This window comes from Podarcis bocagei (assembly GCF_964188305.1).
Source record: "Podarcis bocagei genome assembly, chromosome: 1".
Classification (NCBI taxonomy): domain Eukaryota; kingdom Metazoa; phylum Chordata; class Lepidosauria; order Squamata; family Lacertidae; genus Podarcis; species Podarcis bocagei.
Genome location: NC_138125.1, coordinates 69,119,474 through 69,142,705, shown reverse-complemented (window position 1 = coordinate 69,142,705; position 23,232 = coordinate 69,119,474). Strand labels below are relative to the sequence as shown.

The 23,232-nt window shown below is 42.3% G+C and overlaps 3 protein-coding genes across 15 annotated transcripts in view; 2 read left to right on the top strand and 1 right to left on the bottom strand.

Moving 5' to 3' along the window:
* Positions 1–4,579, top strand: part of OVCH2 (ovochymase 2) — a gene marked incomplete at its 5' end in the record, with an annotated part of 32,440 nt that extends 27,861 nt beyond the window's left edge. Inside the window, 4 exons of the mRNA XM_081170554.1 lie at positions 456–651; positions 901–1,052; positions 2,076–2,241; positions 4,123–4,579. Of these exons, the coding sequence (XP_081026680.1) occupies positions 456–651; positions 901–1,052; positions 2,076–2,241; positions 4,123–4,142 (534 nt within the window). The 3' untranslated portion in view covers positions 4,143–4,579. The remainder of the gene's footprint in view (positions 1–455; positions 652–900; positions 1,053–2,075; positions 2,242–4,122) is intronic.
* Positions 4,580–5,993: 1,414 nt separating this feature from the next.
* Positions 5,994–19,524, top strand: CYB5R2 (cytochrome b5 reductase 2). Of its 3 annotated transcripts, none has more exons than XM_081198706.1 (9): positions 5,996–6,220; positions 8,482–8,628; positions 11,957–12,029; positions 12,519–12,625; positions 14,452–14,581; positions 15,765–15,848; positions 17,893–17,978; positions 18,398–18,497; positions 19,334–19,524. In XM_081198706.1, the coding sequence occupies exons 1-9, from the start codon at positions 6,206–6,208 to the stop codon at positions 19,504–19,506; spliced, it is 915 nt and encodes a 304-aa protein (XP_081054832.1). In that variant the 5' UTR covers positions 5,996–6,205; the 3' UTR covers positions 19,507–19,524. The 3 variants fall into 3 exon arrangements, with proteins under 3 accessions (XP_081054834.1, XP_081054832.1, XP_081054833.1); XM_081198707.1 differs by lacking the exon at positions 5,996–6,220 and adding an exon at positions 6,303–6,519; XM_081198708.1 differs by lacking the exon at positions 8,482–8,628 and having other exon boundaries at positions 5,994–6,220.
* A 1,552-nt stretch (positions 19,525–21,076) lies between these two features.
* The window catches only part of PPFIBP2 (PPFIA binding protein 2), a 104,658-nt gene continuing 102,502 nt past the window's right edge, over positions 21,077–23,232 (bottom strand). For all 11 annotated transcript variants that reach the window (XM_081198203.1, XM_081198206.1, XM_081198200.1 and 8 more), the window contains one exon: positions 21,077–23,214. In XM_081198203.1, the coding sequence (XP_081054329.1) occupies positions 23,146–23,214 (69 nt within the window). In that variant the 3' untranslated portion in view covers positions 21,077–23,145. The remainder of the gene's footprint in view (positions 23,215–23,232) is intronic.

Here is a 23,232-nt window from a genome sequence, read left to right as displayed (position 1 = left end):
ATCATCTATCTATCTATCTATCATCTATCACCTATCTATCTATCTATCTATCATCTATCTATCTATCTATCTATCTATCTATCTATCTATCATCTATCTATCTATCATCTATCTATCTATCTATCATCTATCATCTATCTATCATCTATCTATCTATCATCATCATCTATCTATCATCATGATGGACTTTATAGTGAAGTAGGTTATTACCAGTGAAGTAGGTAACCTGAAATGTGTTTGTAAATATTGTTTTTATTGAGGATTTTCTTGGGTTACAATAGTACAAGCATTGTCTCTACTTTCATATCACAAAGTCCTTTCTAAAACTGGTTTTGTTCAATGTGACACTTTAATGTTGTATAAGGTTGGGGGGAAAGGGGGGGAGAGGAGTAGAGCAGTCTTTGAGCTGCTGACATCTTCCCATGTATCATCCTGCTGTGCTTTCCTATTTCTAGAAAAGATTGGTGAAACAGTACATTCTGCATCCAGATTTTAACACCACAACTACAGATTCAGATATTGCACTGGTGGAACTCACTGAGCCTTTAGAATTCAATCATTATGTTCGTTCTGTGTGTCTGCCTGAGGAAGATGAAAAGGTTGAGGCCTCCAGGGTGTGTGTCATTACAGGTTGGGGCATTCATTATGAAGGTGAGTGCATTTTCTTTTCAGTAAGAATTTTGTGTTCATCTATTAGCCAGAATGATTGCTAGCCATTCCTTTTTCATTAGGGACTGGTGGAGAAGAGGGGTTCATGAGCTGAAAATGTGGACTGCAAAAGAATTAAGTTCATGCAAGTTAAGAGTTGAAAGAGTTGAAAAAATAATGTTCTCTTCACATTTAAGGAGCCTATATCTGAATCTTAGTTTTTGCTGAGTGTGTTCTTTTTAACCCCTCAAGATGGAGAACTTTCAAGAAAACTCCATCAACTTGAAGTTCCTATTTTGGTTTCTGAAGAATGTCAGAAATACTATACGAACCATCCGGGTGGTCTGAACAAGCGGATGTTCTGTGCTGGATTTCCTACTGAAGGAGGAAAGGATGCGTGTACAGTAAGCAGTCAGAGTAAATGCATTCTATTCAACCAGGAATTAACAAGGTCTGTGCAATAATTCTGCAAACACCCAGCAAAACAGGGACCCATAACTTTATTAGAGCCAAGGCAAAGCTTCTTCTGGTTCTTGGGTATCCATAACTACCAAGTACTAAAACACAGAGTGGAAAATGAAACTAGGGATAGGCAAATTTACCCCATGAAAGGTCTTCTAATTAATTAATGTCATGGTAGAAGCTGAGATGACATATCTGTTTTTCTAAGATCTCGTAAGCATGTTTGATTTTTGCATGTGCAAAGCCATGAGTGAGAAAGCTGTTGAACAAGGACAGTGGATATTAATCAATATCTCATGATTTCTCCTGCTAGTGGCCTCTCCATTTCCACCTCCCATGGTTCCTTCACCTCCCCACTGTTTTTAAAACAATGTTTTTCTGTTATCTTAGTGGCAATGACATTGCCATGCTCTGCTTCATTCTGAGGAAGAGGGCCCTTCTTCAGAGTGAGGCGTGGTGAGGGGTGAGGCAGTCAGGAAAGCATCACTTTGCTGCAGCATCTAGTCTATAACTGCTTGAAGGTCTCATATGAATGTCAGTGGAACTGTTTTGTTGGCAGGAAACCTCATCTGAAATATTATTATTTTTGGTCACAATTCCTTACTCTGCACTAGTGTCTCTTACCATAACCATCCAGAAACAGAGCTCTATAGATTGCTATCTTTCACTCTGTTGAGCACCTACTTGCTGTCATAACTGTGTGCTGGCAAATGATAAAAGAATGAGCAGCTTAAAGCTGGCAACAGTGGTGGTTGCAGGAGACAGGCGCTGCATTCATTTCTTTGTTGCTAGCTTCAGCCTACAGTCTGAAGATAAGGACATGAATAGCAATACCCCTTAATATTTAGAAAATGCAGAATGTGTAAACTGAGGTCACACTGATGGCTCTTGAAAGTATCTTTCCTCGTCAACTTACAAATAAGTATACATTAACTTTAAGCTCTATTCATTTTTATTTTTATTAGGGTGATTCAGGAGGTCCACTGGTTTGTCCATCAGAAGAGTCAAGCTACTACACCCTTAATGGAATAATAAGCTGGGGCCATGGTTGTGGAAGAACTGGCTATCCAGGAGTTTATACGAATGTTGCGTCTTTCACCAATTGGATCGGTCAGCACATATATGGAACCAGTAGGCATCTCTGTTTATTTTAACAACAGCATCCAATCTGGAGGGACTCTTTCTAAGGAGGGATGTCCAGTATGCTTCCACAGGCATGTGGGGCTGTATAGAAGTGTCACAGACCTACTGGCACCCCCTGCATGTGTTAGAGGAGATGGAAGCAGTGCTAATGTAATTGCACACATGCACACACATGCACCTGCTCTGGGACAAAGTCCTCTGCTTCTTGCCTTTGGGCACAAGAAGGCAACATAAACACATCACACGTGTGCTCACCTCCTCTGGAGAATCACCAGGATACTCAGGGTCTTGTTGAATGAGAGAAACAGAAAGTGGGGAGACAGCATGAAGACGTAGCACTGGATTTAGGGGGCGAGGGGGGTTCCTCTGCACAGGATGCTGAGCAGCGGGAGTGCATCATCATCATCATCATCATCACCACCACCATCATACCTATATTTATATGGATGCGCAGAACAGAAGGCAGGAGGGAGGAGGGAGTGAAAATAAGGAATATTTAGGGAGGGGATGCCAAATTTTGTCCTCACTCAGGGTGCCATATTACCAAAGTCCAGCCCTGAAAAATGTCTGGTCTCCTACTGCAGGAGCAAGTTCTGCTCCTACCACCTTCTCTCGCTCTGCCTACCACACATACTACAGTAAGGCCATGACTGCCCCTCCTTACGTTGGTGAAGACCCTAGCTCTGTCACAAAGGCTTGTTCCACAATAAATTGGCCTTCAGGCTTCCACAATACTCTTGCTTGGTTTTGCTCAAGCGAACCAAAACAGCTGCTGCTTTGCGGTTATTGGTCACCTGAAAGTGTACAGCGGGCAATCAGGTTAAGCAATGACTACGTTATTTCCCATGCCAATGTATTTTATTGCAGTGATACCATGCAGGCTTAATCCATGAATGATCCACCTTGTCAAACACTCTTAATTAGAGGTTCATAACCCATGTGAGGCACCTGTCTAAAACCTCCTATGGCCTTTTCCTGTTTGCCTTCCCTCTTCCCATTTCTCTCTTAGTTTTGTATATTAAAATTATTCCTCCATCTCTTCCAATCAACTGTGGCTGCACCAACACCGACCCTAGGCTGGGGTCCCAAGACTCACAAAATTGAGTTCACCTATTGAAACTGGAACACAAGTGTGAAGTGCTTTGAACTGCTAGGAACACAACCTCTGGGGTCTTTTTAAATTCATCACAAGTGGTAGTAGCACTTAATTAAAAGCCATTTTTAGAGAGGGCTGTTTTCCCCATAACCAGAGGCAGACCTAGGCTCACTGGCACCCTTGGTAAGTTGCTGTATCAGTACATACACCCCCCCACCCCAGTCCCTTGCACTTTTCACAAGGAGATATCTGTGCCTCCAAAGCTGGGAAAGAACAAAAAACTTTGCTTTTTGTCACCTTTCATGCTCTGCCAATGACTTCCTTCATGGCCATCAGGGTCTGCTCCACCTCCTCTCCTCCTCTGCCATTGGTCCATCTGCTTCCCTGCCTTCTTCCACTCACTGCTTTTGCTTCTGTCTTTTTTCCTCTTCCTGCAACTCTTGCTGGCTCTCTCCATCATTCTTTCTTCCCTCCTCTCACACTTCTAATAGCACTGCTCTGCCAAGGTGCCCAGAGAAGCTTGCATCCCTCGCCCAGCCACCCAGAGCAGTGGAGGAGCAGCTCAGAGAGCATGCAGACAGGCAGGAAGGCTCCCAGCCACTCTGAGCCAGAGTGGAGAGGCATAATTTTTGCACCTGCCCTTGGTGGGGGTCGACCTAAATAACCCTAGGTCATTTGCCCATAACAAGTTTGCCACAGCATCGTTATAATTAGATGGCTATGATCTCTTGGCTGTTTTATACTTGGACTTGACTGTCTTGCCTCTTTTGCAGACTCCTCAAGCCAGGAATGAAGATCTTCTATGAATGTGAGCATTTAAATCAACAGCTAAACCATGTGACTTGACAGCTTTGTTCTAGAGTTCATGGACTGCATGTTTCATAATTTGAAGAAGAAGAAGAAGACATAGCCTTCACATGCGTTCAATATATCAGCGCAGCTTTGGACATTTCCATTTATAAATAATGTTGCTGCAATTCTATGCACAGTTTCCTAGGAGTAAGTCCCATTGAACTTACTGGGAGCATGTGAGTTTTCCCCAATGAAATGTTTCACGTGAATATTTTTTTATAATGTAAGGTAACATAAATTATTTTTTAAAAAATCTATTAATATGCATTTTTCAATTTATCATGCCATATGACAGTAAGATCACTTTCCGACATCTAGAAGAAGCACGTGTACTTTCTGTTTCTTTTCTTCATGCTCCAGAGTCTTAGTCAAAATAAAGCAGGTTTGCAACCCCCTCCCCCACATGGAAACATCTGTTCTGTCCCCACATTGGGATATTCATTTATTAATAAAGGTTTGATTGTTGTGTGCATATTTAAGTTTCTGTGGGCATTTAGTGATTACTTAGGTAGAAGCACTTGATGAAGATTAAGGATAATTCATAGATTTATTGTAACCTGGAATAGTCACTACAGCCTTACAGTAAAGATAACTTTGTTCTTTAAATGGATGTTTGATATTTTTAAAAAGCACACTCTCAACTGCCTGTAGTTTGAAGCGAGGGCAAGGGAAGTAGGTGTCATTGGGTGGGGTGGGTGGTGCCATTGAACTCTTAATATGGCTGGATGTTAAGCAAAGCAAGAGGGTAAGACAACCTGACTTGGTGTTGAAGTCATAGTGCCAGCACTGCCCAATGGTTAACTTTACTTGTAGAGTCTTGGAAGGGACCTGACTGTGGGGGGATATCTTGGAGAAGGCGAATGTCATGAAGAGTTTCAGCTGTTCATAATTTACTACTACACCACAGATTCCTCCTATCCCAAGATCCTAATATACCTCCAGGATCCTTCCATACTTCTGTAATTTTCTTGAATCTTTACTATAATTTTTTTTTAAAAAATACAAATAAATATAGTTTATCAAATCACATGGTGCATTCTCCTATGGAACCGATGATGGACATTTAATATTTATGTGATGGTTTGGAAACTGAGGTTTCTAATAAAGAGCTACTCCGATTCCTGCTCACAACAGCCAGGCTCACAGTGGCCAAACACTGGAAGTCTGCTGCAGGAGATTTGCAAAACTATTGGAACCTCCAGTTCTGGACCATTGCATTAATGGGAAAGTTAACAAAACATACATCCAAAAGCGAAGGACAACTTTTCTATAGTTTGGCATCCATTTATTGAATATGCTGAAGCAAAGGAATATGATTGGCAGCCGCCCTCTTCCCATGGATTCCTTTGGGAAAAACATTCTTGGATAATATGTTCAGCAAGCACGATTGTCTGGAACCATAATGCTGTTTTGGGAATACTCACTCCTCACATCCTTCCTTCCTTTGCTCTTTTCTGTTGTCGTTATGGGATTTTTTGTGTATTGGAAAATGAAAATTAAGAACAATCACCTCCCCCCCCCTCAAAAAAGCTGCATGGTACATTCTAGTAACTTTATCCAGGTCCCTTCAATGCCTCCTCACGGTTCTGCCAACCCGTGGACCATGGGAGTAACCAAGGGAAGGCAGTGAGGGGGGGCACCTGCCCCCTTCCCAACAAGAAAAAAAATAATTAAGTGAGGTTTTGATTCCCCAACATGAAGCCTAGCTACGCCCTGAGCAGAAACCGTTCAGAGACGCGAGGCGCTTCGAGGTCCCGAAGGCGCTTCAGAAGCGCGCTCTGGAATAGGCCGTGCAGCAGTCGCAGAAGCCAGGGAACCGGTTGCTCTTTAACTTCAACGAGGGACTTTGCTCTTTAACTTTAAGCTGGGCGGGAAAAGCTCCCGGAGGCGTTAGCGCGCCAGAGAGGAGGAGAGCGAGCGGGCTATAAACGTCTGAGAGAAGAGAGGCGTCAGGTCCCGTCGCCAAGCCGGTCGCGCTCTGTGGGAGACCTGCCGTCGTGGATCATGGAGTCCAGTGTGGTGAGGAAAGCGGCGTCGGGCGGGGGGAGTGGGGCGCCAAGGGGACCCTCTCCCTCCCAGCCCAGCGAAGGCAGCCCGGGGACGCTAGTGCCCTTTGTACGCCCAGGTGCCTGAAAAGGCCATTCGCCTCAGCTGCCTTTGTTTACCTTCCTCCCCAATGAATCGTTGCCACTGGCATTCGGGATATGGATGCTTGCCGAGTTTAGGGCTGCCGCGCGGTAGTGAGTGAAAACGAATAACTGAAAATAAACTGCTTCAGACGAGTTGCTTCCTCAACAGCTTTTCCTTTCTCAAACGAGGTGTGTCCCGCCCCCCCCCCCCGCGTTGTTCTTATCATTTCCTTATTTCTTTGAGAGTCTAATTAGGGTTGCCAACTTACAGGGGGCGGTGGATGGCCAGACCTGCTCTTGTGCCTTTTAGCTGCCTATTTGTGTGCAGAAATGCACAGCTGAAGCCTTTTTGCAAGCCTGCAGAGAAGCATGAAGGGCAGCAGTCCCATGCCTGTGTGTATGGAGGGGCTGACTGAAAAGCTGGCAACCTCATCCATGCAAGTTGGTGGTTCCCAATTAGCTAAGTATCCCCTGTTTCTCAAAAACAAACAAACAAATAAACCAAACCAAAACCACAAGCTATGGACTTTCTCACTTTTGAGAATTTTGAAACCTCTATGGTAGGTTTTGTCATGTGCCATGTACCCTCTGGGTGGCTTATACAGGCTCCTTTGGGTTTGCGGACCACTGGGAAGCACTGATGTAAGTGACTGTGTGTATAAAAGTGAGAGCTGATGGCAGTGACAGATCTTGGGGTCCCAAATTTCAGCAGTGCCCTGTGTGATGCCAAAATTCAGCACTATCTTGCCCCATTCTAAATCATAGTTGCGGTACTACCCCCGCCCGAGGCTCTGCGTCCATTGCGGCTGAACCCTAAATCCATCTCTGATGATGATTGCCAAGTGCACAAGTGTCTTGACACGAAATGAGAGAGGTGGTTTTTGGATTAGACTGGTTCTTGTAGAACCGGTTCCGTGCACTTTGTTACTTTATCCTGAGCCTTGCACACAACATGCAGATAAACCAATCTTTCTTGCCTGCAATTGTCCTTGAGAAATTCAAGGCTCAAAGTTGCTTTACCATTTGACTCACAGTTACAGATAGGTAGCCGTGTTGGTTAGAGAAGCTGCTGAATTGCAACTCATTACCAAACTTAAAACAACGGAGAGACCTGGTCTGAACAGAGACATTGGATTCTTATCTCATTATACATGACTAAGCCATTTCTCACCTTCTCACCCCTTGCCTTTTCCTGTAAGACCTATTACAGTCGTTAAGAGTCGTCAACAGGCTCATCCCAGCTATCTGCCAATCTCCCATTCCCACCACCCTTCTGAGTAATACCCCTCCCCACCTTCTCACTATATAGAAGGATCTGGCAACTTCTGTTTCAGTGTATCTGAAGAAGTGTGCATGCACACGAAAGCTTATACCAAGAACTAACTTAGTTGGTCTTTAAGGTGCTACAGGAAGGAATTTTTTCATTTGACTCACAGTATTGCTTTGAGCAAGCTTCTGTTTCTCAGGGATATCTACTGCATGGAATTGGAAGGGGCTGTGACGTCATTATGGTGAAGCACATTGTTCGGGGCTGAAAACTGCTATGGAAATGTGATGCTAAACTGGCACAACTGCAGCACATTCAGTGTTTTGTGGGGCGGTTAGCCTGCATGATGCCTGAGTCCCTTTTCTTATTCATGGGGTCCTGGTTCCATCAAGGGTTAAAATCTAATAGAGGATTCAAGTGCTGAAGTAAGCTTCTTGGTGAGTTAATGGCCCTAAGTAGGGTCACTGGTATAACAACGAGATTGCTTTGTGCCAGATGTCAGATAGGTGGGCCCCCTTCCCTCACCTGGCTGGTTATTGGAAGGACAATGGCCAGTGTGTGTGTGTGAACTGGCAGGCAGAAGCCAGAGAGTGAGAGCCATGCTTGATTTCTGTTTGATTCCAAGATTGTGACTATGGGAGAAGCAAGACTTTATGGGGTGATAATGCTGTGAGCCCTTCCATCTTAGGCACAGGTTGTATATATGTGTAAATAAACCATATATCCTAAAGGCACCACAGTCTCTGCTGTCCCTCATTCTGAGGAAACCGAGCCCTGGGTAAGTGCCTGGAACCCCTGGCATCTTGCACTGCTCAGAGATTAGGGTGGCATTCAACAGTACTTACTTAGTGTGTGTGTGTGTGTGTTTTTTTTTTCTCTTCCAGGATCTATCTTTCCTGATTGTTGGGATGCTGGTTGCAATATCTGTTGCATTGTTGGTTTTTAAACCAATGGCCTCTCGGAAGAAGAAAGGTCCAATTACTTTACAAGATCCAAATATCAAGTATGCATTGTGTTTGAGAGAGAGAGAGGTAAATTATCTTCTCTTACATGGTTTGAATGCACTAAGTGGTCTTATACTGAATTAATCCATTGGTCCATCCACAACTGTGTTGTCTATTGTGGCTGGCAGTAGCTGTCCAGGATGAGTTCCTTTCAATTGCAGATGACAGGGACTAAACCAGGGGCTTTGTACATGCAAAAGTTGTGCTCTTTATTGTTAGAATCATAGAATTGTAGAGTTGTAAGGGATAACAAAGGTCATCAGGATGCAATGCAGGAATCTTTTGCCCAGTGTGGGGCTCAAACCCTTGACTCTGAGATTAAGAATCTTTTGCTATTATTTTTAGATTTATTTATACCTTGTGTTTCCCTGACAGAAATCAATGCAGCTTGCAGATACAAAACAAGAATAACTAAAAACATAGAAAAAGCAATAATTAAAATACAATTAAACATTGATAGAATTAAAACTGTATACATATATAAAATCTGTTTTAAAAATATAATTACCCTAAAAGCAGCATGGCACCAGCCCTTTAATTAAAAGAAGTCAATTCCTAAAAGCCTGTTGGAGCAGGAAAGTATTCAGCTGCCAGAAGGACAGCAAGTAAGGAGCTATTCCAGCTTCTCTAGGGAGGGAGTTCCTTTCTCAATCTGTGGGTCCCCAGATGTTGTTGAACTACAACTCCCATTAACCCTAGCCAGAGCTCAGGGATGATGGGAGTTGTAGTCCAACAACATCTGGGGACCCAGAGGTTGAGAACCACTGAAGGCCCTCTCCTGCGTACCCACCAAGCTTGCCTGTGAGGGTGGTGGGACTGAGAGAAAAGCCTCCGCTGAAGATCTCAAAACCCAGGCAGGTTTGGATGAGGGAGTAAGGACCTAAGCTGTGTATTCTGTCACTGAACTAGAACCCCTCCTAGCTGTTTGCATTTCATAGCAAGAAACGAACTTTGACATATTTTCCCTGTGTTACGGCTGTATCTCTGTGCCAAATCACTGCACAATGCACAAAATGCCTCTGAAATAAAAATAGCCAATCTTTACTAATTTCAAGGTGCTGAGCACAAAAATGACATTAACATTAGTTGATTGGCTCCTGTGTAGGAGATACAAAGTGTCAGTACGCCTTTGAGCCGATGCCAACGACTAGGCTCAACAACTGGATCTGCCCCGACTGGGCTAGGCGACTGGAAAGCACTTCCAGAGACCTTCTACTCCTGGAAATCAGGTCTAAGTGCACTGGACCCACAACTGTGAGTTGTGAGCACCAAACTCAGCAGAGTATGAACAACACGGAAGAAAGTGGTGAAGCATAACTTCTTTTATTTCTAATAGCTACTGCAATCTAAATTAAAGAGGTACTGGCTTGCATGAGTGTTACAGTTCTCACTCAGCCATCTAATCACTACAGAGATAACACACAGACTCTCACAGGCAGGAGCGGAAGAAGCAAAGAGCAGTTTCCGCCCCCTTCTTTCTGAAAACATCAGGAGATTCTCGCAGTGGGAGGGGGTGAAAATATCCACAGAAAGATGATCATGTCTAAATGACCTAGTCCACATTGAGTACACGATTTCATTTGGCAACGATGTATTTCAAACTCCACACATTCTTACACAAGAAGAACTGAACAATCTTGTTTTGTGAGCTGTAGAGCTGTGCAAGGCCAAAGTGGATTTACTGGGATCAAGACTTCAGCAATGGAATCTTCTGAAGGAAATTGTCTGAGTGACTTCGAATCACGCTAGTCATGAAGATCACCTTATGTTCTGCTATAATGTAAATGGCTTGATGAATGTCCTTGGAATCATTCAGGGTGATGAGAAAAAAAGCTTGGGATGTGTTTTGTCTGGTGTCAGCTAGCTTCCATGGGAATGTCAGAGCAGAAACCTACAAGGAACTGGTCGAAGACGTGTCACTGTATTGCAGACCTGGCTGCAATATGTCCTTAAAGATCCACTTTCTCCATTCACACTTAAATTTATTTCCCGACAACTGTGGTATGGCTAGTGATGAGTTTTCATCAGGAAATTGCAACGATGGAGAAACGATTCCAGGGGAAGTGGTCTGCTGCCATGTTTGCTGACTTCTGTTGGACGCTGCCCAGAGATGCTACTGAACAGCTATGCAAGTGACAGGCTAAGCGGCATTGGATGTAGAAGCCGGCTTAACCGATGCATGTTGTCACGTGCACATTCTTCAATTGCCGTGTTTTTCACTCTATAAGACACACCCGACCATAAGACACACCTAGTTTTTAGAGGAGGAAAACAAGAAACAAGAAAGCAACGCAAAGCCTCCTGAGCGAAGAGGGAGGAGCGCTCCCGCAGCGCTCAAGAGGCTTTGCGTGGCTATCCCTGGAGAGCAAGAGGGATCGGTGCGCACCAATCCCTCTTGCTCTCCTGGCTTCAGCGATAGCTGCACAGCCTGCATTTGTTCCATAAGACGCACACACATTTCCCCTTACTTTTTAGGAGGGGAAAAGTGTGTCTTATAGAGCGAAAAATACGGTGTATAGTAAACCTTTGCACATCTCTATTACACAGTAGTCATTTTTGTGTTTTCATTGTTGCATTTGTGTTCAGCACCTCAAGATCTATAAGAAATGGCTCCTTTTATTTCAGAGACATGACTTACGTCAGAATTTGTTGTGCAATGTAATGAACCAAGTAACTTTCTTCAAGTGAAAGAAGAATGCCACATCCCTAAACAGCCATAGCATGGACAGAGTGGGGAAGCAATTACTGTGGCTGGACCAACAGGGTCAGATGGATTTGCCTAAATGCTTTTATGTCCTGCACATAAGTGTCCCAGAAATATGTGATTGAGCTCTGTAGGAAGCAAAACACACCAGATTGATCTAGCCTGGCCCCTCTTTTGTTCTTAAGCCAATCTTAAGTCGGTGCCAGATGATCGGCTGAAGTAAAACAGGGGAGAAGCTAAGGCGAAGTGGAAGGTATTGTTTGCCAAGGGTATAATTTTACTTGTAAGCTTTTTAAGGAGCTTGGCTGGGAAGCAAGATTGAAAAAACAAGTGAAGAGATGAAAGCACACAAAACAGTTCTGATTACATGCAAAATGTAGGTGCTTCCACACTAGATGACCATAGAATGATAGAATTGTAGAATTGGAAGGTACACCAAGGGTCATCTAGTCCAACCCCCTGCAATTCAGGAATAAAGAATCAAGTTCTTACAGATGTGGAATGGGCATTATGTGGCACCTGTAGTAGTGCCTATTCTGCTAATCAAAGCAAATCCATGAAGAGTATTATGTGACTTTAAAAATTTGAAGTTTTGGAATGTTTTGTTACATAGCATAATCCTACAGTACCCACCTTTTTGTGTTTTTACAGGAGATCAGTCATGATACCAGGAGATTTCGGTTTGAACTTCCGTCATCAAAACATATATTGGGCTTGCCTGTAGGTAAGCATGGCTGCATATTATGATTTCTAACACAGAGCCTTTTGGGTGACAGCACCCCATCTCTGGAAAATCACTCTGGAAACTCTTCAGAACTGATTCAACTCCAATGTCAGTGGAGGCAAATTAAGATTGTACAGACTTTTCTTGGCGTAACAGCTTAAAAATAATGATGTTTGCAAGCATAATGTGAGATTGTGTTGGTTTCCAATTCCTCATCTTCCTGAAATTGATTTCCACGTGTTTTCAAGCTTATGTTCACAACTATGAAGATTCTTTCTTTCTTTCTTTCTTTCTTTCTTTCTTTCTTTCTTTCTTTCTTTCTTTCTTTCTTTCTTTCTCGTTCTTTCTTTCTTTCTCTTTCTCTTTCTTTCTCTCTCTCTCTCTCTCTCTCTTTTAAAAATGTAAATTTTGAGCAGCCCAACAGTTTAGCTAGTTTGTTAATGCTATTATGAACTTTGGAATGAAAAGTTAACAGTTTCTCCCACCTAGGCCAACATGTGTATCTCTCTGCCAAAGTGGACGGTAACCTTGTGATCCGGGCCTACACTCCAGTTTCTAGTGATGAAGTGAGAGGCTATGTTGATTTAATCACAAAGGTATATTTAAATTTATTTAATGCTGGTAGCTTGACCCGCTCGGATTTTGGTTCTATTTCTCATAAACATGGGTCTAAATTACAATTTGCAATCAGAAATTGGATCATTTTAAAATTTATGTCTGAAGAAGCATGCTAGGTTATTATTAACATATTTTAAAAGTGTATAGGCTCATTCTGGAATCAGAGAATGGTGTGGAAATGATGGGAATTACACTTTGCCTCAGCTTCCTTTATTATACAAGTTAACAGAGGCTTGTCTGTTTGGGCACTGAAAATAAAACACAACTCACATTTGTGTGTGTGTGTGTACAATGACCTTAAAGTGCTCTCATGGTGTTTTGAAGATTGGTTCTACTGTGGGTACTGAATATGTCTACAGGTTCTGCTGGATTTAGTGGGTTATAGGGGTGGGGGGATGTAATGACGTATATCTTGAATGCCAGCCACTGAACTTTGTACTGATCTATTTCCCCCCCCCCCCCCGATCAAATGTATAGTTGCATGTTAAATGTGCTGCTTTATGCAGGAAATAAGCTTAATGTTTTTACTTGGGGAAGGAAAAAGCTTTCAAAATCCTGGTTGCATCTTGACAGTAGGAAGATGAAGTACAGAAACAGCTGGTTCTTTCTTCAGTGATACATTGGAATAAATGTAACTTAAGCAACTTTGTTATCATTTTGTCTTGAGTATTGGAAGTATTAAAGGACCAGTGTGTGTGCAAGTGACTCCCCCCCCCCCCTGTGGCTGGATCATTCACTGCTTCAGTAACTGCAGTAGGATGGAAAAACTTGAGTTGGCTAAATTAATGACTTCTTTTCAAGCCATCCTTGTTTGTCACTCTGTTGTGGGGTTTTGTCTTCTCTTGTGTATAGTAGCAACATTTAATCTAACCCAGGATTCTGGCAAGGCTTGAAAAGAATCATTGCGCATACAGGGAATTAATACAGGGAAGTATTAATACAGGCACTTCCATCATTTATCCACTTGCTCCTCTGCCTGATGCACACAAATGTGGCACGTGAAAGTTATCCAAGCATGGAATAAAGAGGTTGAAAAACCTTAAATCTGATAAATATGTACATTTCAGGCTTTTGTATAAAACAGGGCAGGGCCAGTGTTATGCCAGCCATACTAAAGATAGGATGTTTCTGCTTTGATACAAAGATTAGTGACTTGTGAGCATATTGTGTGATGCTCTGTAACACTTTGTAATGAAAAAGGTGAACCTTTTGCTGTTCTGGGGGAAGGATGTCATAGAAAGGGTGGGGAACCTGTGGTTGTCCAGATGCTGGATAATAATAATAACAATAATATTTTATTTATATCCTGTCCTCCCCAGCCAAAGCTGGGCTCAGAGCAGCTAACAACAATAAAAGTGACACAGCATTCTAAAAGCAGTTCATTGATTTCATAACTCTCATCATTCCTGACCATTGGCCATGATGGGAGTTGGAGTCCAGCAACATCTGAACAACTACAGGTCCCCCCTCTTGCCTACTTCTAGGATGACTTCTTACCAAAAGCTTATCCAGAGACCAAATAAGACTTAGTACTTTAGACTTGAGTTCTTAAAGTTTATCTGGTAGGGTAAATAGAAGTGCAGTGGTTTTTTTGTTACAAACTCTGGGAAACCTGGGATTTTCTGGGTCCTATTTCATGTTTTGTGTGATAACAGACAATTGTGACACTTGGTTTTAGCTCAAAGGGCAGAGTGAAAAATGTTGTTATTTACTCCTTTCCATTGCACCTCACTGTTGCCTTAAAGTAAAATGGCTAAATTCTTTCTACCACTGTTGTGTGTTTCCCCACTTCCTCTTCAAACAGGTTTACTACAAAAACATTCACCCCAAGTTTCCAGAAGGTGGGAAGATGTCCCAGCATTTAGACAGCATGAAGATTGGTGATACCATTGACTTCAGAGGACCTAATGGACTTCTGGTATACAAGGGGTCAGGTACAATAAGGTCACAGACTCCACATGCTTTAAAATAGCTGCTAGATTATGTGATGAAGAAGATATTTGGGGCAGTACTTCACCTGTTGTCCGAACACTGTAACATTAGTATGCCGAAGAGGGTAATCAACAGGAATTTGTGACAACTGAACAGTGATGGTGCTCTTGAGAGACAGATGGGCAGAGGTCACTGAGAGATAAGAGTTACAGCATCTCAGCTGAAGCAGGGGGGCTTCAAGATGATGTGTATCTAAATCATTTAAGCTATCATGTGCTGCAGTAGAATTGGAGCAGTCATTTCATCAGACTCTGTGGAAGGGAGACAGAGTGGACTGCAGGGCCTCTCCATCAGTTCTGCTGAGATATCACAAATATTTGGACTTATGGAAATCTTTCAATTCCAGGCTGTCATTACAAGAACTCTACAATTGAAAAACAGTGCCCCGAGTTTGCCTTTTTCTTTCTTCCTACCAATATTTCTCTCTCTCTCTTGTGTCACTCACCTCAGGCTTATAAACTAAAAGACATGGCACACACACACACACACACACACACACACACACACACAAATATTGGTAGGGAGAAAGAAAGAGGCAAACTCAAAATTTAAAAAGGATCACACTGTCCAGAGCAACTTCTAAACATATCACTTATATTTGTAAGCTGCTCTGGGCACCTCTTTTTCTTTTTTAAAATAATAATGCTTTAAATAATAATGCATTTTATTTTTTTTTGCTGAGATAATTGCTAACTCCAGTCCTTTTTAAAATACATGTGCATCAATACCTTCTCTTACAGTGCAATCCTATGCATGTTTACTTGAAAGTAAGTCCCACTGTGTGCAGTGGGATGTACTCTCATGTAACTATGCACAGAATTACAGCCTTAATTACATAGTTTTCTATTCCATGTTAGCTGCTGTAAATGAAGCAATGTACTCCAACCTATAAATACTGGCTTCTACTGGCTAAACTATATTGCCTCACTGTTAATATGATGAGTGACTGGCTCTGTAGCTCAATCCTGTGTTTTCTTGGAGGTAAAGCCTACTGTTTCAGTAGGTTTACATAGGATTGCAGATTTAAAGAGCAGTATTGCATGGCACAGTGATTAAATGCTGCTGAAATGGTCATAGGTTCACTCTTTGGTTTGCTTTGACAGCTGTAATCTCATTTTCACACAGGTAAATTTTCTATCAAGCCAGATAAGAAGTCTGAAGCAAGGATAAAGTTTGCAAAACATGTTGGAATGATAGCTGGAGGAACAGGTATGATATTATGCCTTGGTGAGGGGACAGATAGGGCTGAGCACATGGCAAGAACTAAGGTTACTGCATATATTTTATGTGATCATTAAACTTTGGGTGGGGCTAGCTTGAGGCTTTCCCTTATTCATTGTGGGCACTTCTGAAGTCCTTCATGTCAGAGGACTCAGCTCAATATTCAGTTGCATCAGCCACTGTTTCCTTTCACCTGCTGGAGAAGTCTCCTTTTGCCCCATGGCAGAAGGGTGGAAGGTAGCATTGCAGGAAGAGCTGGGTGGGAGAAGCTGTGGGTGCATTCTTGTGGGGCAATTGTGGGGCCGCTAAGAGGCAGGAGTGCTTTCTGTGTTGCACCCTAGTAACGCTCTGGCCAACATCAGTTTGAGAACTGAGTGATCTACCGTATTTTTCGCTCTATAACGCACCTGACCATAACACGCACATCGTTTTTAGAGGAGGAAAACAAGGGAAAAAACATTCTGAATGAAACAGTGGACGTATCATTTTTGTGCTTCATGCTGTGGCCACAGACATGTGACCTGATGGTGAATTTGGGGTGACCTAATGCAAAAATCCTGAGAATCCCTGTGGATCCATGCTTTGTAACCACGTTTTTGCACCACTGCAGCCCCAGGCAACAGTGGGTGCGTGATTTTTGGGGGGCAGGCTGTAGCCATGGACATGCTATGTGCTCTGATGGTGAATTTTGGCTGACCCAATGCAAAGATCCTGAGGATCCATGTGGATCCATGCTTTGTAACCACATTTTAAGTGGGGAGGGAAGGAAAAACACAGGACAAGGAGCACTAGAGGGGTGTGCAGAGAAGCAGCTGGCTAAGAATGCAGGAGAGGGCTATAACGTGAGGAAAGGAAGGCAAAAGTTTTCCCCCACCCACCCACACAAGCCAGCCAGCGTGCTCGCTCTCTCTCTCTCTCCCTCCCACCTGCATGTTTTCCGGCTGCCTGGTATATATTTTTTTTTAATTGCCTTGACAGAAGAAAGCATTTTAACTGCATTAAGAACTATTTAGCAGTGAAACCTAAGCTTTGCCATCCCTTAAGAGGTACAGACACTGTAATCTTCCAGATCGCATGAATTTACAGGCAAAACACTGTTTAAGGATTTCATCCTTTTAAATGGAAGAAAGCATATTTGAATGCTGTGTGTCTTCAAAAACAAAAAGCAGGAAGTCAAATCAGAATTTTAAGCTGAACCTGTAATCTCTCTTCCCTTCACATTGTTCCCTCCGGAGCAGGGAGAGGATAGAAGGAAGGACGCTCTGCTTTCCCCTCTGCTTGCCTGGAGGGGAGGGGCTTTCCCTGCTCTTTGTTCCGTTTGAGCAAACACAGCAATGAAACAGAGAGGGTGGGCAGTAAGACCCTGAGGCAGAATGCAGGAAAGCAGCCACTTCCTCTTTTCAGGTTTCCCTTCTCCGTGAAGCGCGATTTGATTTTTGCCTGATTTTTCGGCTCCAGGGACCACACATTCGCTCCATAACACGCACAGACATTTCCCCTTCCTTTTTAGGAGAAAAAATCTGCGGGTTATAGAGAGAAAAATACGGTATAACTGTCTGGTTCAGTGAAAACATCCTGAGCACAAGACCTTAGGGTCATGCAATAATTCTGGAATAGTTACCATCTTGGAGCAGGTAGTATTGATCCCACCGGGTGGCTGTGGAAACCCAGCCAGATGGGCATGGTAGAAATAACTAAATAAATAATTAATAGTAGTAGTAGTAGTAGTAGTAGTAATAATAATAATAATGATGATGATGTTGTCATCCTTAGGAATGTACTTACCAATCTAAGAGATTTAGTCTGGAGTGTGAATTCAGCTACACTCAATACAGTAAATGCAGGCTAATCATCAAGCACTACTGCTAAGCAGTCCATTTCCCCTTGTCCTACTTTACAGCTAGTCAAACAAAATCTGGGACGGAGTAATCTAAAATCTTACAAAAATCCAATTAGGATAAGGCAGCACTGGGTCTCTGATTGTGGGAATGCAAAATAAACATCTAGTTGCTTTTGGCTTTGATTTTTATAGGAATTACTCCAATGCTTCAACTAATTCGTCACATTACAAAGGACCCCAAAGATAACACCAAGTGTTACCTTCTTTTTGCTAACCAGGTGAGTAGACTTCTCTAGTTTATTCATTTTTCTCTGTGGTTCTCACAAAGGATTTTGAGCAGTGGAACTGAAACAGGGATTTGACAACAGTTTGAGTGTTAGGAGGCAGCCAGAGAAGGCAGCTTGTATGCATTTTCCCATCCAGGATAAACCAGAAAGTTTGGCCAGAAAGTTAATGTTAATAACACTTACTCAGAAGTAAGGTCAGTTTGCTCTGCTTCACTGGAATTCTGTTCTAAGCAAAGGCCTCAATGCTAAACTTTTGAGGAGCTGATTGATTTTACCTAATAAGGTAAAAATAAGAGGGGGCAGTGAAGTTAGAAACAATGGTGCATAAAGGTGATTGAGAGAGGTGTGTGTATGCATGAATCTCCCAATTATTGTACTTCGTGGATGTTTCACTGACCTTCTACCGATAGACAGAAGAAGATATATTATTGAGACCAGAGCTTGAAGATGTAGCAGCAAATAACTCGGATCAGTTTAAACTGTGGTACACTTTGGACAGACCACCTCAGGGTAAGTGACTCTGGCTTTACAGACTAATGAAGCTTCTACTTGTATGCAAATAATTTGAGTATGGCACACTTCTAGTGAAGGGATAAGTTTGCCTTGCTATGATGTTAGATAAATTCTAGTGAGCTTTTAAAGTTTGTGAACCAGGATTTTTCTGTCTTCGGTCATTTTTCCTGGTTGTCGTTGATGATGCACCCCAGGAACCCTTGCAAAGCAAAATGCTATTTCACTAGTAAGACAAAAAATCAGGTGTTAAGACTTTTCTTTGGGGGGTAACCACAGGAATCATGATGGTTAGGATTTACTTTTGAGGGAGGTGAGAGGAGAAGAAGGAACAGCAGCTCTAAGGAACAACCAGCAACTTTTTCCCCTCTTGGATTAAGACCAGGAGCCTGCCCCATATAGATTGTTGCATTTTATACATGCTGTTTGTAAGATTCAGTAAGAGCTTTACTAGGTTCTAGTTACGTCTTTGGAATGTGCATCAAACTGTCAGCTGGAGACCTGATGGCCACCTGTCAGGAGTTGTGTTGCTGAGCTCCAGTTTCCCATCAGCCTCCACCCAGCATGGTGGGGAAGTCCAGAACTATCTGGTGGACCACTGGTTTCCTGCCATGCAGGATGGTCTCACTCATTCAATTCAGGGGCTTTATGGAACTGAATCGGGAAGCTCTTCTAGATAAGAGAGCTAAATGTGTTTGGATCATGATCAAACCCTCTCTGGATATCACATAGTAGACATATCTGATGCATTCTTAAGGTGATATAATAGACAAGTAATTAATATGGAAGACTAGCCCTGAAGCTTTCTAACTATGTCCACCATTTTTTCATTTCAGACTGGAAGTATAGTGCTGGTTTTATTACGGATAGCATGATAAAAGAACATATGCCTCCCCCTGCCAGTGAGACTCTGATTCTGATGTGTGGACCCCCACCTATGATTCAGTTTGCTTGTCTGCCTAATCTTGAAAAGCTAGGGTATGCCAAAGAAAACACTTTTGCTTATTAAACCGGAAGTTGTACCATCCCTTTTATAGTACGTTGTTGGTACATATAAATTTTGTGTTAAAGCAAGTAGTAAAATTGATGACTGATGGGAGTGGTATTTCCAGGACATAGCTGGGATGTGGCCATTGGAAATCCCCAAAATGTCTGGGATAATCTGGATGTATGGCAACCGGTGTTTATATCAACACTGCTTCTCATACAGTGGTGCCCCGCAAGACGAATGCCTCGCAAGACGGAAAACTCGCTAGACGAAAGAGTTTTCCGTTTTGGAGGTGCTTCGCAAAACGAATTTCCTATGGGCTTGCTTCGCAAGACGACAATGTATTGCGAGTTCCTGCTGGTTTCCCCCCCTCCCCCCCTTTTCTAAGCCACTAAGCCGCTTATCAGCTGATCCGATCAGCAGATAAGCCGATAAAAGCCGCTAATAGCGCTAATCCGCTAATCCTTCAATGGGCTTGCTTCGCAAGACGAAAAAACCGCTAGACGAAGAGAATCACAGAACGGATTCTTTTCGTCTTGCGAGGCACCACTGTACTAACGGTGCTAGGTTATGCCTTCCTCTGCATTGAGATGCTGCTTAAACTGTTGCAACTATGTAATTACAGCAGCTTCTTTTGTCCAAAAGTAGTTCTATAACCAGTAGAATAATGCTGCATTTAAAAAGGCTATCGGGGAAGCTAACAGTTTTCCATTTAATAAACCTCAAATTGTTTTGTAAAATTTGTTTGTGATGCAGTAATATAATTTACTTCACAATGACCATTCAAGTATGTTCATTATTCTGTCACTGTCTCTCTCCCCCCGCCCGGATTTTTCACATGCCATCAGCTTTAGTGAACCCCATCTCAGAAAACCAGGGGGAACACCAGTGCCTCCTGTAAGAACCATGCACGAGTAGGCAGAAAGTGAAATCTACTGTTGAGACCATCCTATCTGTTGGGGCCATGCTGCCAATGGAGCATGAAAGTCAAAGCCCATTTTATAGGTTGGACAGCATGAAGAGCTTCACTGTTGGACAGGTGCTCTTCCAAAGGAAGGAGGGTGGTGGATGTAAAAGTGGGGGGTGGGGGCAGGCAATCAGTCTCAGCAGGATTCAGTCTTTAATTTCAGAACCATGTATGCAGCATTTGGGCAGTAAACCTCCTCTTACAGCTTCCCTTAAGCCATATAGCCAAAATACCATGCCTAGTACTTGGACTAAGACACAAATATGGTCTGTTTCCTGCATAAACTGCACTGGAAGACACTGCAGGGAGTGTCTTCCAGTGTCTTAACCACCCAGCTGCTATGACATTGTCTAATCATACTGTAACAATAATCTAAACATTGCCACAATAAGCTATTCTAGATAATACTGATGACAAGCTAGGAAATATATACATATACATTTGAGCCATATTGCTCATGCAAGTCTTGACGTAGCTTATTCATATTCAAAACATTACACCACCAATTCTTAATAGCCTTGAAGTATATTCATTGACTGTTGCTCATGAAACTCTTTCTGCAACATTGGAGCTCTCTGAGCCAAACATTCATACCTGTGTGTCAAATAGGAAAACCTTTCTGGGAACATTTTTTAACCAATTTTATTTTCTTACACTTAGTGCCAACCTTTTTTCCTTTACGGAATTCAAGGTGACATACATGTCGTTGAGAGTCACCCACCCAAAGCACTGACCAGACTCAGCCCTGCTTTGCTTCAGAGAGGTGGCATCATCCAGACCACAAACCCTAGTACAGGCTGTATGCATGCATATGCTTCAACAGTCACCTTTGTAAAAATGACATACAACATACTTTTTCATGCTTTTGACGTTAAGAGCGTGCACTAGCTCAAGAACTGTAAGAAATGACAGATATAAATACGTTCAAAAGCTCTCCAGGGCTGAAAAGCCATTAAGTAGCTTATGCTTCAAGTATTCATCTTGTACAAGCATTCAAGGACCTGTTACTTAATAGTAAAGTCCAAACGGCCACCCACCCCAGCTTTCACAGTTTGATTCAATGGATGTCTGCTGGCTGCATGTTGATCTCTCTCTTGCAAAATAAAAACATTCAGAGTTGTGCTATTATTATTAGGATGGCAACATAAGTTACATTTGGAATGTGTGTTTTTTGCGACCAAAACTTTGTCACCAGCAGGTGGTACCCTTGCCTAATGATGTGTAGATGTCCACAGTACTACACTAGAGCAGGCTTGAAGGTCTTTAGAGCAGATCTGCATGAGCAAAGATTTAGGAACAAAACAAGCAGATACAAAATGCTCATGGAACTGCTATTTGCTATAAAGCCAGTTTTTGAACAGTGTTCTGATTTTCATAAAGGAAACAAGAAGCAGCTGTGTGCAGTACAACAGTCCTAATAACAATCACATGAATGCTTCAATGAAGAAAGTAGGTAATACAAATGCTTTAAATTAAGGACAACTTTTTCCCCTAGTGTGGAAACTTCTGCCTCCAGAATATTTATGAAATGGGAAAACTTATCTTAATCTCCTGATTTGTGGCAGGCTTACAACATTCTATCTGCAGAACTACTGAGACTTTGACAGAAAAAAGCCTGGGTGTATGAAAGGGCCACTGCTTGCTTCACAATTTAGGTTGAAAAGTTAAAGTAACCCCCTTCTTCCAATTAATTCCTTAAATTTATAGCAGGCATTATTAAGGAAGGCAGTCCTCACAATATTATCTACGTTTCAAGTAGCTGGTGGTTTTACTGCTTTCTGGTAGTCCATTTGGTCCGTTCATGCTCTCTAAACATCATTTTTTGAGAAGTGTTTTGTTTTTAGCTATTATGGTAAAAAGCTCATTGAGCACAAATCCTTAGAAATTAATCCACTGTAAGCATACTGCAAGAGTGAAACTGCAGCATTTAAGAAATGCAGTATTAAGGTAAATGAATATTTTCATTGCATCTTGAGTGGAGATTTTTTTTAGCTCGTCCAATATGAGAGATGCTGGTAAGGGAGAATGTCACAGAAAGAAATAATCATGCCAGTGGGGTACCACTTCACTACTTGGCCTTATGAAGTAAAGGACAATGCATTTTCTTATTGCAGACCTCATGTACAATGCAGAACACAAGTTGGGAGGGAGAGAGGAAAACTGAATACTGGACTGGAATAGTCTTTAAAGGGTGGGAGTGTTAGTGTCCAACAGGAGACACATTAGATACAGCTTTAGTGTAAGTGGTCAAGTAAATAATTAGCATATTTATCATACCAGGGGATCGTTATACCAGACTGGAAGAAAAACATGGTGTTGGTTGTACTAACCATTCATAAGGGGTGATACCTTAGAAAACTAACGTGATTCCAATAATATGCACCATGAGCAAGTACAAAATATAGAAAATGGATCACTGACTAGTAAATTGCTCACTGTGCTTTAAAATATATTTACATACTCTTAATTTTACTACTTCTAAAAATGTTGCATAGGTTCTTTGACTGCATGTATTAAGTACCTAGACCTTAGGGGTTTCATTGCTGTTGGGGTGGGAGATGTGAAAAACAGCACTTAAAAAGGTTTCACACATTTCAGTGGCATATTTTTAAACAGAGCACCCAGCCTGGACCAGTCATATCCCCTAATACAACTGAGGTATTAAGAGCGGTGTTGGTCACATGGAATCTTCATCACCAGTCCTCAAACGTTGTTGTTAAAAATCTATCATCATTCAGCAACTGATCTTGGCTTAACATAGTCTGGAAAAAAAACAAACC